Here is a 17,307-nt window from a genome sequence, read left to right on the forward strand (position 1 = left end):
TTTATGCTCAACCTTGAGTGACTATATATATATATATATACATATATAAATATATATAAGAAAACTAAACTAGTTTATGCTCAACCTTGAGTGACCAATAGTGTAAGACTAATTCGTAAAGTCCTTAGTCTTCCTTGGTAATAGGCCGGACTAAGAAAGTTTCAGGAATTATATGTCCTCATAATAAATATTATTTGGACCGTCGTAGCCCTAATATGGGTAATAACCTATGCTAAACCAGAACTGATGGAACCCAGTCCCTAATACTAAGTGCAGGGCAGTAGACCTATGAATGTGGACAAGTGTCATAATTGTATGACCTGACCTCATTCAAATATCTGATATGTTAAAATGGAAAAAGTATTAAATAATAAAACCATTAAAAACAATTTTAGAAAACTTATGTTCCTCGTGCTATTACGAGCACATTTAGGAGACTTCAGTATTAAGAGTACATTTAGGAAACTTGAGTTCCTCGTACTATTAAGAGTACGTTTATAATTTGCGTACTGTTTAAGAGAACGTTTATAATTTGCGTACTGTTTAAGAGAACGTTTATAACAGAGTCTAATGTGGAGGCCCGGCTTATTGCACCCTAATACTAGGTGCAGGGCAGTAGACCTATGAATGCGGACAAGTGTCATAATTGTATGACCCGAAATAAGACAAGTGTCATATACCATACTAAACCAAGTTAAATAACAGTTGTTAAATTTAAAAAAAAACTACCCTAACTTTTTAATAAGAGTAGCGATGCATTGGTTGACCCAGAGGTACCTTAAAAAATCAATCTCATTGATAGATAGACAACTTAAATTCTTCATATTGACGAGTAATAAACATTCACTTAATCTCGTCTCGACCGGACTGTTGGTTCCAAATTATTTCATCTTGTACCAGAATTGGGTCAATCTAGCCACACGTAAGCGTTATACAAGTCCATCCATACCTAACAGACCCTTCTGGCAATATAGCATGCCACTTTAATGGTTTATGGTGGAAAAAAAATCAACAAAAAAAATAAGCGTTTACGTTCAAAGTTTATCCTAAATATAGTCCTATGGGTTTACAAATAGGTACTTTTTTTTATTCATTTTGTCAGTTGTGAATAGTTTCAAATCGCCTTTTCATTAAAAAAAAAAAGTCAATTTCTCAGGTGCAAATTTGGAAAATTTTCATGGTCGATTTGCTCCCGATATACTATAAAACGCTTAAAAAACAATTTTTTTGCGTTTACGTTTAGAGTTTATCGCATACAGGCAAACCGTATTGAGCTTAGCTGCAACTGGACTCGCAGATGCTCTGTCTCAGAATTTTTTTTTTTTGAATTTTTAGCTCCTTTATAATTTGAAAAAAAAAACATTTGTTAAAAAAAAAATACAAGTTTTTTTTGTAAATAAAACAACCCAAAGTAAAAACACAAATGAGACTGTGTACAAATTTAGAAGGATGTTTATGACAGTGTCCATTTTATATTTATTACGAAAGAGTTTGTCCGTCTAAAGACTTTAGGCCTAGTCTTAACGGATTCGGATTTATGTTCGGATTTATGTTCGGATTTTTTTTTTTGGGGTGAACCTGTCTTTTAACCGTATCCATGATGAATTTTCGGACTATTTCTTTGAAATGGACAAAATTCGTTCACATACAATCCAATCACAAAGCTTGTGAAGTTGAACACAAATCCTAGAGATTCCAGTACGTATTTAAACCGCAAAAGTGAGTTTACGTAGAATAAAATCCGAATCTCGTAAATCCGATCCGAACGTAAAATTTCTTTAAGGGGTGCGACGCCCTAGAAAGTTTGCCCTCGTTCGGATTTATGTTCGAGAAAAAAAAATCGGATTTGTTTTTGCTTTTTTTTTAAATTTTAAAATTAGCCACCATCCATTCGTGTACAGAAAATCCGAACATAAATTAGAACATAAATCCGAACCCGTTAAAAGACAGGGCCTTAACTCGAGTCCAGTTTTCTATAAATAGAATTAATAGTAGTACAATGCACGTATCAACGGTTTTGAACGATATTCTTTTTTTTAAACATATTTTAAACTATTTTTTATTTTTTCTATTTATTTTAAAATAATGACATTTTTAAAATTAGATATGTACAGTATTTTACTAAAAATATACCTTTTGTATGGCCGCCTTCTGTTCCATTTTCACTTTTTCGACTCTGTCTATTAGCTCTACTGCAATAAACCAATAGCATCGCCATCTCACCCACTGAATTTTAGATGGAGTTCGGGCCGTCCCGGAATTAATAAGTCTTCTATAGCGAAGTACGCGCCAAAAATTAGCACCGCCAACTTGTTCTATGAAATTAAACAGGGTGATTTTATGAATGAATTTTGAGGAAATTAACGTTTCTTGTACCACATGATGGTAGTAAATATGAAAATGCTGTTACTTAAATTCAAAAGAGTAGGACAGGAGCGCGCTTTTTTTGTAGGGATATTAAGACGGACCTATAATTTTCGTTGTAGTATTAGCAGTTGCATAAAATATACGTAAACTGCTCATTTGACCTCATAACGTTAGTAAAGCTCATACATACGTTCAATTTTTCTGGGCAAAGTACTCAAGTGAATATAACGTTAAAAAATAACTGAAATATTTCGGATTTGACCTCATACCGTTTGACCTCATAACGTTACGACATAAAATATATGTAAATGCTAATTCGACCTCATAAAGTTAGTAAAGCTTATACATTACGTTCAATCTTTCTGGGCAAAGTTCTAAAGTTACAATAGACGTTAAACAATAACTGAAATATTTCGGTACTTTAAATATGTTTACTTGTTAACTTGCCTGGCTGGGCTCAGGCTTATTGATCCGCTCCCCCCTCCAGTTCCCAAATCGTACTACTTTTTCACGTTTACGAAATGATTTTAAACGTAATTGCATTTTGCGCTATGAGACCTGGAGCCCCCCTCATCTCTCCCCTACTCAGGGGCTTAGGCTCAGGGCTAGACGGAAGCCTCATAGCGTAAACGTACTACGTTTGCACGTTTACTAAATGCTTTTGAACGTAATTGCTAGGATTGACTTGCCTGGCCAGGCTCAGGCTTATTGATAATATAACCTAAGAAGCGGGGGGAGGGGCAGGCTTAGGCTTATTGATAATAATGCTATAAATACATCGCGGTGCCCATTGCCTATATATAATCATCTCAGTACTGTTTTCGCAGAAGGAATTTTATTTAGTGTTTCGTTGCTGCTCTATTAGAAACTACGGTATGTTTCGTTGGGGCGAATCCGAGAGACTCATAAAATTATATCTTTAGAAGAAGAAAAATACTCATTATGTCCATAGTTATTGCATTTTTTTGTCTGAAGGAACGGAAGTTAAACCTTACCCGCCGGGCCTCCACATTAGACTTAGTTTTTCATAGAGCGACAACGAAACACTAAATAAAATCCCTTCGGCGAAAACAGTACTGAGAGGATTATATATAGGCAATGTCTCAGCCTCACAATCTCTCAGAGTATTGCTGTTTTCACAAGGTATACCTAACTTTACTAAAAAGCGTTTTTTTATTTCGAATTTAACTATACTTAGACTTAACCTTAGCGTTTGATTACTCTAAGACGTTAATATCGCCTTGATAGACCGAATCTTACACATTTTAAAGTTAACAAAGATATTAATTACTTAGACTACCTATACGTATATGTAGATAACTACCACGAAATAGGGTTTACGGGTTTTAGGTTTTTATCTTGATTATCGAAAGCATCTGAAGTCAACTGAGCGATTGTACCGGCTATAAAGCGTGTACGGTGGTATGTATATCCTCTCTTATCCGTTCTCCATATAATGTCTTTAAACTCAGAACGATTAAGAGGGGCATTAGAGTCGTGTCTTCTTGCGAGAATAATCTAAGTAGTCGGAATACAACTAGTGCCTATGTTTAAAGCACTGGAACCGTCGGGTGTATTAACGTCAGCTACAGAGATTATATATGGTCCTATCCATTTAGATGTTTATACAGTAGCATCGGAATTACGTTGACGGATGTTAACTCTGTCTCTAACCCGATACTCTGCTATCTTTTTGGTAGCGTTCCATTTATTTTGCCTTTTTAATAAGGAAATATTGCGTGATTCTCGCAAGCAAGGATATACAACGTTATAAATACATTGTACCTTCTCTAACCATGGTAACTCATGGTGATTAGGTTCGTCCTTGTTAAAAGGTATTTTTAACTCACTATATCTGCCACGAAAATAGGGAGCGGATGTTGTACCTGTAACCGGATCAGCACACTCGTCCATCTGTGTTTGTACCCACTTAAGGTGGTACGGTCAATCATCTGCATCATCCGTTAATGCAGTACGTAAGAAGAACTTAAGTCTTCTATGGCGCGTTTCATTCGCGCCCTGTGTTTGCGGTTTATATGGTACACCCCTTTTATGGCATATGCCTGATACGAGTACTAACGATTCCATTCCGTCATCGCAGAACTCGCTACCGTCATCAGTGCACATTATACCTGGCCACCTGTGGTCAGCAAAGACTTGGCAGTATAATTCTGCCACGGTCTGCGTACTCTTGTCCTTTAAAGGATAGAGCAAGTTATACCATGACGCCACATCAAAGAAGTGGCATACGTAACGATCGCCTGTGTGCTCGGACGTGGGCAAGTCAACCAGATCAATGATGACCCTGCGCCATGGAACATCTTCAGTCACACTCTTAAGCGGTGCGAACCCATAGCGCTTAATCTGGTTGAGATCACAGTCTGTACATGACTGATATACTCTGTCAACAAAAGTTGCCAGCTTAGGGTGCGCGATCCCATTTCGCTTAGCATCTTTAAGTGCATATACTACGTTCTGGTGCTTCAGCTTTTGGTTTTGCGTCAGCCAAGCAAGAATATTTTCATCATTGTACTCCTCCAGAATAAAGGTAGGGTGTTGAGAATCCACTTGCGTGGTCTCTAAGTCTGTAGTGTTTCCAGACTCCTATCCTTCTTTCGCATGAGTGTCATAAGTGCGCTCGTGTGCGTTTGATACACCTGACCTATTTAATAGTCGCATTATATGTGTATATGCTTCGGGATTATCTTTCATTAATTCCTTTAAAAATAGGGTTTGAAAGACTTCGGTCTTGGACTTTATGTTATTAAACAGAGTCCTAGCTAGAGACTGACGCTTCTTAACATTAGTGTCATTAGTAGATTGTATTTCTTGTGCACAGACTTCAAGTGCTGTGTTGCCTTTGAACTGCTTAACGCTCAATTTAGTAGAGAGTGGAATATCTGATTATTTGACCTTGTTAAGGAAGGTCTCAGAAGGGGTCCATTTGGTTGTTCCAATGGGACCTATACGACATATTATAGTATGTCTCCCGGGCGTCTTCTGGACGGCTCGGGTACCATGATATAGGAAAGTATCTACTTCCCTATTTAAATATTTTGGCTCCCATTGTATCATGCTTATTAATGTATTGAGCCATGAATCTTTACTCCGTAATGGGCAACACAACGTGATGGTAGCTTTGTGTATATGAACATAATTTAGTATTTGGGCAATTAACTGCCATGGTGGATTAGCCCTCGCATTATGTTCGGAAAGGTCTAGTTCCAAGGCATCTCCTAAAGGATGATTTAAAGTCCTGTAATTCTTAAGTTGTGCATTATGATGTGCAACAAACATGTCAACTGTATGTGGCCCAAATATCTTTTGAGCCAGTTCAAACCACCTGGGGTTACATTTCCAAGCAGTGGCTAGTAACTCACGTACGGATTTATTAAAGTCCGGTACAAAGCGTGATAACATATCCGGTAAATGGTTATGTATCCCTGGTAGATGTTTGATATCAAAATGAAACTTTGATATTGTATCCTGCCATCGGCTCAGTAATTGAGAGTCTGGCTTCATTTCCTTCATATATTGAAAGGACTTCTGATCACACATCAGCGTAAAAGCTGTTCCGTATAAGTAATCGCGGAAGTGTGCTAAAGCTGCTACTATGGCTAGTAGCTCATGCTTCACAGTTGAATAATTCAACTGTGATGCATTCATTGATCGGCTAAAGAATTGTATATACCTAGGTTTATTAACTATAACCTGGTATAGTACACCTCCGAGTGCTAAGTCTCATGCGTCCGTTGCTATTTCAAAAGGCACGCCATCGACTGGTCCTTGTACAACAGGGGCTTGTTGGACTGCGTGCTTGAGCGCTTTAAATGCGTCATCAAACTCTTTAGTCCACAAGTCTCCTAGTTTGCCTTTATGACATCTTAAGTGTCCAAAGGGTTTAAGATAATCAGCCAAGTGTGGTACTCCATCTGAAAAGAAGTTTACAAACCCACACATGCTGTTCACATCTCTTCCTGTTGTTGTTGTTCGCCAATCTAACAAGTGTTCCACCTTACCGGGGTCGATTTTAATACCTTCCCCAGATATACGGTAGCCTAAGAGCTGTATTTCGCTCATGGCGAAGTGACATTTCTTCTCGTTAATCTTGGTTTTGTTCGTTGAGTCTCTTAAGGACTCGCCTGACTAATGTGGCATGTTCGCCCTTAGTCTTAGAAAAGATGACTATGTCATCTATATAGACTTGCACGCTAGGTATGTATGCAAGCATTTCCTCCATTACTTGTTGGAAGAATACTGGTAAGGAGTGCAACCTGAAAGGTGCACCTCTAAACCTGTATTGTTTACCTTTCCAGGTAAAACTAAAGTGCTTACGATGGGGCTCATAAATTTACATTTGATGATACCCCTGTGTTAGGTCTATGGATATAAACACCGTAGCACCTTCCATTCGTCTCAGTAACTCGTTTATACGAGGGATATGGATACTATGAGTAGGCAATAACTTATTTATTGGACTCATATCTAGACATACTCTGGCTTTCTTAAATGTTCCGTCAAAGTTGTGTTGATCAACTGCCAATAATGCTAACTTAACTGGCGTTTGTTGGTAAGTGATTTCGATTACCCCATCGGATAACCATTCCTCAACTTGTTCTTTAACTACAGCTTCGTGTCTCCAAGAAACATAGTTTCTTGAAGGGCATTTGGGCTTAGTAAAGTCTACCTTGGTTGAGTCAAGGCTGACATATTCGTCGTTAAAACGGAATTTTGCCCAATCTGTGATCTTTATCTTCTTATTTACTAGAATCAGATCCATGATTTTGTCCGCAAAGTCAGTTATTAATGCCTTGACTGTGTCTGACGGGGGCTTATATGGTTTCAGGCAGTTATCGTCTGATTGATCCTTTAATGGATCTATGTTATTTGGTAACCCAGTTACGGTTATACCCAGAGTGAGTAAGTCACTCATTCCGACTATTAAGTCGTACTTCTGTGATATCTTAACTATCACAGCTTGGGTAGTGATATATCTAGCATCGGCCAGGGAGATTTTAACATATGTGGCCATTGTATCACACTTAGAAGTTTTGTCATCTGCTAAGATTAGGTGAGTAGTTTGAGTTCGCCTTTCAATGTCTTTCATTAATGCAAAGCGGTCGGATATACATGAAATTTCTGAACCAGGATCAATCAATGCAAGGACTTTATTTCCATTGCAATATACAGGGATTATTACACGCTCGTCTAAAGAGTCGTTCTATTTCCTTTGTAACGATTGTACCTGAAAGTACTTTCACTCCAACTTAATGTCGGGCTTTTGTCACAAGACTTGGCGTGATAGCCATTGGTCTTCTCACACTTGTCACACTTAGTAAGAAAGTGTGTACATGTGGATGCATGTCTGCCATTCCAATAACCGTTAGGGGTCAATTGGTACATATCATACCCACACTATGCGTCGGCACATTTCTTAATCTCCTTAAATGGAGGTTCCTTGTCCTTCGCCTCCGCGCGTGCCCGTTTATTGGGCCGCGTTGATTGAGTGGAGTCGCGAGCACGTGTCTGGTTAGGACGCGTCTGATGAGGTTTCTCATATGACGTCTGGCGTGAGAGATATCCTTGATCAGTGAGCTCGCGCGGTTTCTTATGTACCGCCTTCCCCTTCGAGGCTACTCGCGTGTGCGGGAAAAAAGGTGGATACAGTATCAAAAAACTGTTCCCACGTAAGTCGGGATAGATGAAACTTTGTTTCATGTCCCTTGTCTCGAGCTTCAGTGGCGTATTTACGTCGCAACTCGGTGTACAGACTTTCACGGTCGTTGTTCCCTATGTTCTTACAGAAAACATGCATACCAGGAACTCGTACCATCGCTGCGCATTGTCTTATCAAATTTCAGAATATAACTCTGAATAGGAGTATTCTCAACTGGTTCAGTTAAGATTGAACTCAATCCTGGACTTCGCATGTCCTTGCTTAATAAGAACGTAACCAACCAACACATAGCTGGCCAGTCACGACAAGTGTCGAGCTCATGCTGGTGTTGCTGCAGGATCAAATAACTTGTTCCTGTAGGGTCAAACGACTGCATTAAAGCAGAAATCCATTGCTGGGGAGCGATATCATTCGTCTCCAGCATGACCGTAAACGCATTAAGCGTACGGGTTAGCGTGTCGAGGTCATGGTTGTTTATAAACTCGACTTGCTTGCTGTTGGCATCCCAGTTCGACTTAAGTAGACTGATCTGTCCTTTGTACTTCTGGTTATCCCGGTGGTCTTGCCCACGTTGGGCCTGAAGTAGCTGATCGATGCGCTTCTGCTTGATCGCGATCATATTAACAAAATATGATACGTCATCAGCACGGTGCTCGGCATGGGCGATTTCCATCTTAATGGTGTAATCGTCGACCGACTTATTAAGTTCGGTCACCTCGTCAGAGTGAAAATCCTCTGCGGGCTGGTGTAATGCTGTGCGATCGATTAAATTCGACATCGTTAACACGTTTACGGGAGTGTTTATTACCCCTTGTAAAGTCTATGGTCGAGGCCTTTCGGTGCTCTGTTCCTTGGATAGTAGTTGGTATTATAATCTTGAGTGATTCATGCGTCTGGATAACATATCCAGTCTTAACTGGTTTCCGACGATTGTCATCCCAGTTGGGTAAAGGTGGCGGAGTATTTTTACCTGCCTCTAGGTCTATAATACCCTCAAGGACGGGCGACTCGTGGCCGGGCGTTAGAACAGGCGAATAATTAGCCTGGAGTTCTGGTGGTAGTACCTCATAAGGTATAGATAAGCTGAGCACATCTGGCTCATCTGCCACAGGTGTAGCGCTCAGGCCTTTACGCTTTTCGGGCGTAATTGCCAGTCGACGTTCTGTTCACTTCTGTAAGGCTTCAGTAATGCCCGGAGAAACATGCTCGCGTAAGTGCTGTGTATGTTTTCCTGATCTATACATTCGATCTACATGTTCAACAGTCATGCCTTCCATAAAGGCGGCTAACTGATTCTTAAGATCAGTGTTTTCAGTAATTAACTTACCTATGCGCGTTGATTCAGTGGTCTCGGACGTAGATTCGGGTTTGCCACTTGAGCTTGCCTCCTCTTCTGGTTCCGGTATAGGTACCTTCTGAGATTCGTCTTTGTCCCATATAATTGGGGACTTTTCTTTCTGAGTTTCGTCAGAAGAGTTGGTTGGGGCGTCTTGAGACGTATCGCTTGCCTCACTTCTTGGCTTCGTAAATGCAAGCTTTGAAGTTGAGGCAATAGTTGGCCCTCGGGCTCTATCTGTAGGAGTAGTTTTAATCGGAGTGGCTACATCCTCATCCGAGGCATTGTCTTGACTATTATTGTCGGAGACAAGTGCTTCGGCTACGGTGCGGTTAAACGCATCGGCAGCAGCTGCGGTTGCTTCTGCGGCAGCGGTAGCTGTTGCAGCGATAGCAACTTTTCTTTCCATCATTTTACGTTCGGCCTTGCGTTTCTTTGCAGGCGTATTGTCTTTCTTTGTCATAATCTTAACTTATGACATCAGTCTTATTCTCTTAAGGAATGACTGTGCTTAAGAAAAAATTCGTGGTAGTTATCTACCTTTACTTTTAAGTAGTCTAAATAATGAATACCTTTGCTAAATTTGAAATGTGAAGTTTCGGTCTATCAAGGCGATATTAACGCCTTAGAGTAATTAAACGCTTAGGTTAAGTCTAAGTATAGTTGAATTCGAAATAAATAGACGAAATGAGGTATTAAAGTTAGGTATGCCTCGTGAAAACCGCAATACTCTGAGGGATTGTGAGGCTGAGACATTGCCTATATATAATTCTCTTAGTACTTTTTTCGCCGAAGGGATTTTATTTAATGTTTCGTTGTCGCTCTATTAGAAACTACGGTATGTTTCGTTGGGGCGAATCCGAGAGACTCAAAAAATCCTATCTTTAGAAAAAAAGAAAAGAAGACTAACCAATAACTTGCCACTTGTCAAGAATTACCGACTTAGCCTTCATCAGACTGGCACATCTGGTTGGCTAAACGGAGGATAAACTAAGCAACGCTAATAGAATGCATTAATTAATAAAACCATTTTGGAAACTTAAGTTCCTCGCACTATTAAGAGTACGTTTAGAGTTTACGTACTGCTTAAGAGTACGTTTATAACATTGAGTCTAATGTGGAGGCCCGGCTATTACACTGATAGTACGATCAAATGGATTGAGAGGCTGAAGAATGATCGTTTCTGTAAGGAGCAGACTGGTCAACCAAATCTACATATACTTCCTGCTTTATTTGAATGGCTAAACAAAGACAACACACTCGGCGACATGTCTATGTGGAATCAGTAAATGCGACAGAAATGTATACAGATCGGTATTCTCGAGGACTGTGCACTAATTGATAGTATGGACGACTCAGATGATGTCCTATTACGATCAGGGGAAAGAATAGAAGTAAGTTATCGACATGGCATCGGTTTATAATATTCATATGTGTTTTCCGAAAGTCCCGCAATAACCCGGGGAGTATAGGGTGATATTTTGACGTAACTGGGGATATAGCAAAGTATGTATATATTACATTCGTCATAGCAATCAGTTATGTATTCTAACATAGACTGCCTTTTCCTACAACCAAGCAAACAGCCAAATATACGCCTGAGTGCACTCGTATTGCACTCCATTTGAACAATGATGTGGGAATACTTATTGGTGATGCTGCAGAGTGTAGGATGGAGAAAGCGGGCTGTGACGTGACTGCACAAAATGTGTGTTATAACGATTACAAATCATTTCCAACGTTGAAGTTTATCGTTATATTCGAGGGTGGAATATACATCGTAGACATTGCAAAATCATTCACTGGATCTTCTACCGATACTGGTATGCACAACTCAGAGAACTATGGACTGCGTATGGTAAATTGTGATGGCAGTACAAAGATTGCATATATGTTCGATAAGGGGTCGATAGATCGCTACGAGCTGGATAAACTTGGCATATGCGTGTGTACACCTAGAAAAAATGATTGGTCAATATGCGTTTAGTGAGGAACGGTCACAGGCAGACCGTGATATAGCGCGCGAGAGAATTACTATCGAACGCAACATGGAGGAGTTACGCAATTATGCCGGTTTCGGGGGTCTGAATAAAACATTGTCTGAGATAGATATAGCTGACCATGAAGCGCAGGTGGCACGAGGATTGGTGAACTTGGATGCACCAATCACAGATTGGTGGATGCCAAAATAAGAGCAGGGTGAAGACTTAGTGGATTCGGATATAACATTTGATGGAATAGATTTTGATGTTTCAGACGAAAGTGATAACGACTTAGATGTAGTTAAATGTTAAATAAAGCTTTTATTGATAATTTATTTATGCTACTTGAGCTATTATTTCGTTATCAGGAAGCCAGTCTAGAACCTGGTCTACCTTTAATCCTCGTACTGCCTTCTATGCACTAAAGCTAGCTAACTTCAGGGTTCTAAATCCCATAAACAACTTGTGTTCCTCTTCGTCCATGTCTTCTCTAAGTACCTTCATATGCGACGAATGTAGAGGATTCCACCTAGACCTGTTAATAGCGCATGAGAAGTCCTTGCTCTGATCGACAAATTCTCTTGCCAGTGTTATGGCATGTTGATTTGGATTGAATTTTCTGGATTTGGGTCTTTTGGACCAACTACACTGACCATCAGTTGATCCCGGGTCCCCGATTTCTTGGATACGTTCCAGCACAGCTCGTATGTGCACGCAATTCGAATGATTGTGACATGGGCTCACTTTAAGAATATTTGTTTTTCCTTCTCCTTCATCAGTGGCAACACGTTTCTGTTTAACTAATGGCAATAAACAGTTCGCATCCTCAATGTTGTCCATAAACCACGACTTTGTTGATTTATCCCTATTGATTATCGCTACGCATATAACGCTCATCTTGTCGTGCCGGTAGCTGCGCGAAACCTTGCTCCTTATGTACATTAACATGCGATGCTTCCTCTGTGGATCGTCGTTCAGCTTCACATAGCCAGTTTCCAAGTCGACGATGAAACGATGCTCTTGTTCCTTAGTTTGTCGGCGTGTATAAGAAGCTTTACCTTCTATTACTAACAACTACCTTCTCGATGACATCTTGATTGTATGCATTAAACGTAATATCATTGCATGTATCACGCAGATCTCGGTCGGCAGTCAGCCTAGTTGCGAGTAAAGCAGTAGGTACCTCCGGAATAGGCATTCTTTTAAGTGTTGTACTTGCTGTGTGCAAGTTGGTCGTTAGGTAATCCACCATCAACGATTTGGATCCGAATCGCTGAGGTATTACAATATCTCTTTGTATAGCATACTGGTGAAGTGCAGGCTTCAGCATGCAAGAAAATGATGCTATATCGCTCTCTACGGATGTAGTAGACCACAATCGGTGCCAATCCAATACGCGGACTCCACACGCACTCGCACGGAGGAAAACGAATGTCAAATATTCCAAGCCGGTAACTTTTTTGATCATACCAGTCTAATGTATAATGATCAAAAAATAAACACTCTTCCATAACACGGTCGGCTACACCGAGCCTATTTCTCGTCTTGCTGGAGTCAGTATACTGTATAGCTGATCTATCTCATATCCACTAGTTATTACATCTTCACCCCATATATCTATTAGGCCGTCAGCTACGTACACACAGTGATTGACCATACAAGAACTGGTTGAAAAAATCAGAAACTTTGTTATATTCAAGTCCCTATATATCTCGTTCACCCTTTCAGGTGCTTTTCACTTATACATGAACGCCGATTCGACAGTGAGTGGCCCTTCTACGTTTGCAAGCCAAGGGCAGAATGTCTGTACTGTCACACTAGTACGAATTCTATAATCGCTCTGAATTAGTAAAGCAGCCATGGGCACTGTATTGTCAAACCCGTATACAATTACAGCACGCAAGAACTGCATCTGATAAACCGTTAGGAATTTTAATTCCGACTCGTCGCTCTGTAACTCAGCCTTGTCGAATAGACTATTAACTCTTGCCCTCTTGCAATTACGTCTGTAAAACACATTGGCGATACCACTTATCTATTTGTTGTCAAGTATAATACGATCGCACCCAATAACTATATAGTCTGCATCGTAAGCCAATATAAAATCTATTTGTCCCTGTAGCTGTAGCGCGAGCAGCTGTTGCTCTGCCTCCATCGGCGATACTATGTAGTCAATATCTTTATCAATGCACAAGAGCATCAGCATCTCCGCTACTTCAATATCAAAGAACGCTACAACATCCTTACACGCTTTGGTGACGTCTAACCCTGGTGTATTTCTCTTGTTCTGAACGAATGTATGTATTGAAATATTAATCAGTATAATTATTCGAAGTACACACACACTACTACAAATTTACGAACAAAAAAAAATATGCATCAACTGCATGCATCAGACATGCATCAGATCAATATACAGCATTTTAACACGCTTTGGAGACGTCAACACCAGGATCATGTCTATATTGTTCAGAACAAATGTATTAAAAAGTATTCAGTATAGTTACGCGAGGCACACACACATTATTATAAACTTACTAGCAATTTTTTTTGCATGCGTCAACTACATACAACACACCTTAATATATTCTCAGATTGGAGCCATCGCCTTTTCCCTGTTTTCAGCACGCTTGTCATTCGCTAGCTTACCTTTCACCCTATATCCATCAAATACTATCATCAGTCTTAATGTTCCTTGGCCATATGACTGCAATCGTTGGAAAGTTGCCCCGTACACCAAGTAATAAAGGTTGATAATTTTGGTCGAGAACAACTTCTGTAGCGTGTGTGTGCATGAAACTATGTGCAATATAGCTCGCGTCTATGCCTAAAACACCAACCAAGTGTGACAGTGGTGTCTTCACTAATAATGGGCGGTTCAACTCAAGCAGGCCTGCGCCATTGCTTGTGGTTACTTATATGCGCGTACAAATGAACTACTTATGTGTGCACATATACACATAAATATATTTTTCTTATCAGTATGTTACAGTCAATATTAACTATCAAATTATTGGCGCGCACTTCGCTATAGAATAATTTTTAATTCCGGGACGGCTCAGACGGGCCAGACCCTGTTTATTAATTCAGTGGGTGAAGTGCTATATTTTCATCTCTTTTGTCTAATACGACACCCGTCACTATAAAATTATTAACGCCCGAGCCCTAGTATTCCTATGTATATGCCTATATGGTGAATTTGTTTTGAATTTATGTTCTAAAAATACAATTGCGGTTAATGAAATCACAGAATAGGACAAAATCCCTTGGACCTGAAATTTACAACAGAAGGGGACAAAACCAAATTCAACATTGTTGAACTACAGTGCAATTTGTGCAAACCAAACGATTATATTTTACATAGCCCTCTTTTCTTCTCTTGTGTTTTATGTATATTATAAGAAGGCTGTGGGCTATGAAACGAGGTGTTTTTTAATAATATTCAGAACTTCAGAAGTATGGATCCACGAATTCATGCTCACACAGGTTTAACAGAACATTGGCTCTCTCTAGCTAGTCTGAGGCGTTGTTTTGTATTTCAGGTGACATGTGTAGATTATGTACCGAAAACTGATACTTGAGTGTTGTAATAACTTGTATCGGTAATTTTTTTTGCGGTGTACATACTGAATAGTTCGGTACTTGTGGCCATACGTGGGCACATAAATATCAACCCTACCTTTGCGAACGGACCGGATGCGGTTTTGGACACGGGCTCGGGTGATAATAATTTTATAGTGACAGGTGTCGTATAGGCTAGGTCATGTATGTACATCTTTTGAATGTCCCTTTTCCCCCGCACAGGGGGGTATAAGAGTGCTGTGATGGGGGTGAGCCTATGAGAGTGTGAGGTATATTTATTTTAAAATTTGCATAGTATTTTTAGATAAGCTCGAAATTTGAAAATTTGAAAATTTGTTGATCAATAAAAAGTGTGTTCAAAGAAGTGTGATTCTATTGTGGCTTCGAAAACCCTGTCAGTTGGCAACAATTGTTTAATGTTTCTGATTTTCTGCGACAGATATTTTCAATTTTTTCCCCGCAGGGGTATAAGGATACACTCATTACATTGTGATGGGTGTGGGACTGTGGGGTATATGTTCAAATTTGCATAGTTGTAAAGCCAACTGGTCGTGACACGAAAGTACAAGGGTTTGAGAAAACTAAGATTTATTTGCCTTTGGTTGGTCCCAAGCTCTACAGTTGAAAAGTGAGCTTGGGAGAACCAAACCTTCGTATTGATATCGGAGCAAACGCAAAGCCCGTTGGATTCGTCAAGATAGTTGGCCCGCGCAAATATCCAACTGCCACGTTTGCGATTTTTCCAAGTTAATACCATTATAGGTACACAACAGCAGTAGGTCGTGGGTTAAGTATACCTGTTGGGGGACTCATAGTACCAAGTGACTGCCAAAAAGAAATAGGAATAGGGAAATATTTGTCCGGTGGACGGGGAACACTAGATATAAGGCCAGCAATAGTATAAGGCCATGAGGAGGCATGCCAAGTAACTGGTGCTCATTTTTTAGAAATGTGTCCGGCGCATGTGGAATAACAATAGGCATAGCTATTAGCGAATGGAAGGAGAAAGGAAGCTATGAACATGAAGCCCAATGTGGCAAGATAGCGATAGCCTTACAGTAGCGAGTAGCTAGGAAACGGCGGAAGAACTGGTGGTAAATGGGCCACGGTGGGTTAACTAATACGAAAGAACCCGTAAGGTTGAATTATTCAGCTCGGCAACGTTCGGTACCCCCCAATGCTGCACAATAACGGGGAAGATGATGACATGTGGAACTCGCATAGAGATCAACATCAGACACCACCCATTTCTTGAAGAAGAGGGAAATCCATGCGGGATTGATCATCAACTCACCTGAATATGCATGAGGGTGAGGAGATAGAGTTGCAACTAGCGAAGGATGCGGCGGAATCTCATCCACCGGGCCCCAAGTAACATGTTTATGAACAAAAAGCATTCTGGGGTCCAATTGCGCAGGCTGGCGGGAAAGCCTATCTGCTACGTAATTCCATTTACCGGGTATGTGACGGATATCCACGCGATGGTGGCGGATTTTCTCCACGAGACGCTTAAGGCGATCACCACGAGCAGTCTTAAGGAAAGAGAAATTAACATGGAAGAAAGTAAGCACATTAAGGTGATCCGTCCAGACAGTTAGGGCATGATAATTGGCAGTAATAGTCATCTCCTCCTTATCAACAGCATAAGCAATAGCCATAATTTATAGGTCACAAATATGATAACGACGTTGGGCCGCATTCAATTTGGTACCTCGGTATGAGAATGGAAAAAGACGGTCGATGCCATTAATACAAAAACCGTCAACACGAGGGTCAACCACCTGAGATTAATCAGTAACCACGGTGGAATGGCAAGAGTATGTACTTGCAGGAGCCAGGAAAAGTTTCTCCCGCTCAGAAAGTGTTTCTTGCTGGGTTTACCTGACTCGTTTATGGGCCGGGAGTGTAAAATCAGGGGTCGTAGGGAAGGGGAAGGAACACTTCTGAGACGAAAGGCTACCGAGAGGTCGTTGCTGTGGCAGTGGGGTAGGGGTACGTTGGGCAGCAAGGCGGCGCTTTTGGCGGGATAGGCTTTTGTCTAAGGCAGCAGCAGCAGTATTGAGTCGCTTAGAACTCAAGGGTTGAACCCAATCCTTTGGGAAAGGTGCAGGCAACTCACCCTGACGAGGAATCCAGACAAAAAGTCCACAACCAATGCCAATGGGGCATGCGTCAACAAACATGTGGAGATAATGGGCAGGGTCAGGGGAAACTAACATAATGGTACCTTGAATAGCCTCGTTAATCATCGTATTCGCAGCATGACAATCTGCAGAATAATGAAAACGTGTATTCTTAGACGTTAAGTCCGTCAATGGGCCATCATAATGGCCAAATTGGGGATATATTGAGACCACCAATTG

At 40.5% G+C, this 17,307-nt stretch overlaps 2 protein-coding genes across 2 annotated transcripts; both read left to right on the forward strand.

Moving 5' to 3' along the window:
• Positions 1-11,344: 11,344 nt before the first annotated feature.
• Positions 11,345-11,572, forward strand: SARC_04857 (hypothetical protein; the record flags this gene model as incomplete). Its single annotated transcript, XM_014301284.1, has 1 exon — positions 11,345-11,572. The coding sequence occupies one exon, from the start codon at positions 11,345-11,347 to the stop codon at positions 11,570-11,572; it is 228 nt and encodes a 75-aa protein (XP_014156759.1).
• A 4,748-nt stretch (positions 11,573-16,320) lies between these two features.
• SARC_04858 (hypothetical protein) lies at positions 16,321-16,542 on the forward strand (the record flags this gene model as incomplete). The annotated part of the gene is made up of 1 exon (XM_014301285.1): positions 16,321-16,542. One exon carries the CDS (start codon positions 16,321-16,323, stop codon positions 16,540-16,542), a length of 222 nt encoding a protein of 73 aa, XP_014156760.1.
• Between the last annotated feature and the right edge of the window lie 765 nt (positions 16,543-17,307).

The sequence above is a fragment of the Sphaeroforma arctica genome (assembly GCF_001186125.1).
Source record: "Sphaeroforma arctica JP610 unplaced genomic scaffold supercont1.289, whole genome shotgun sequence".
Taxonomy (NCBI): domain Eukaryota; class Ichthyosporea; order Ichthyophonida; genus Sphaeroforma; species Sphaeroforma arctica.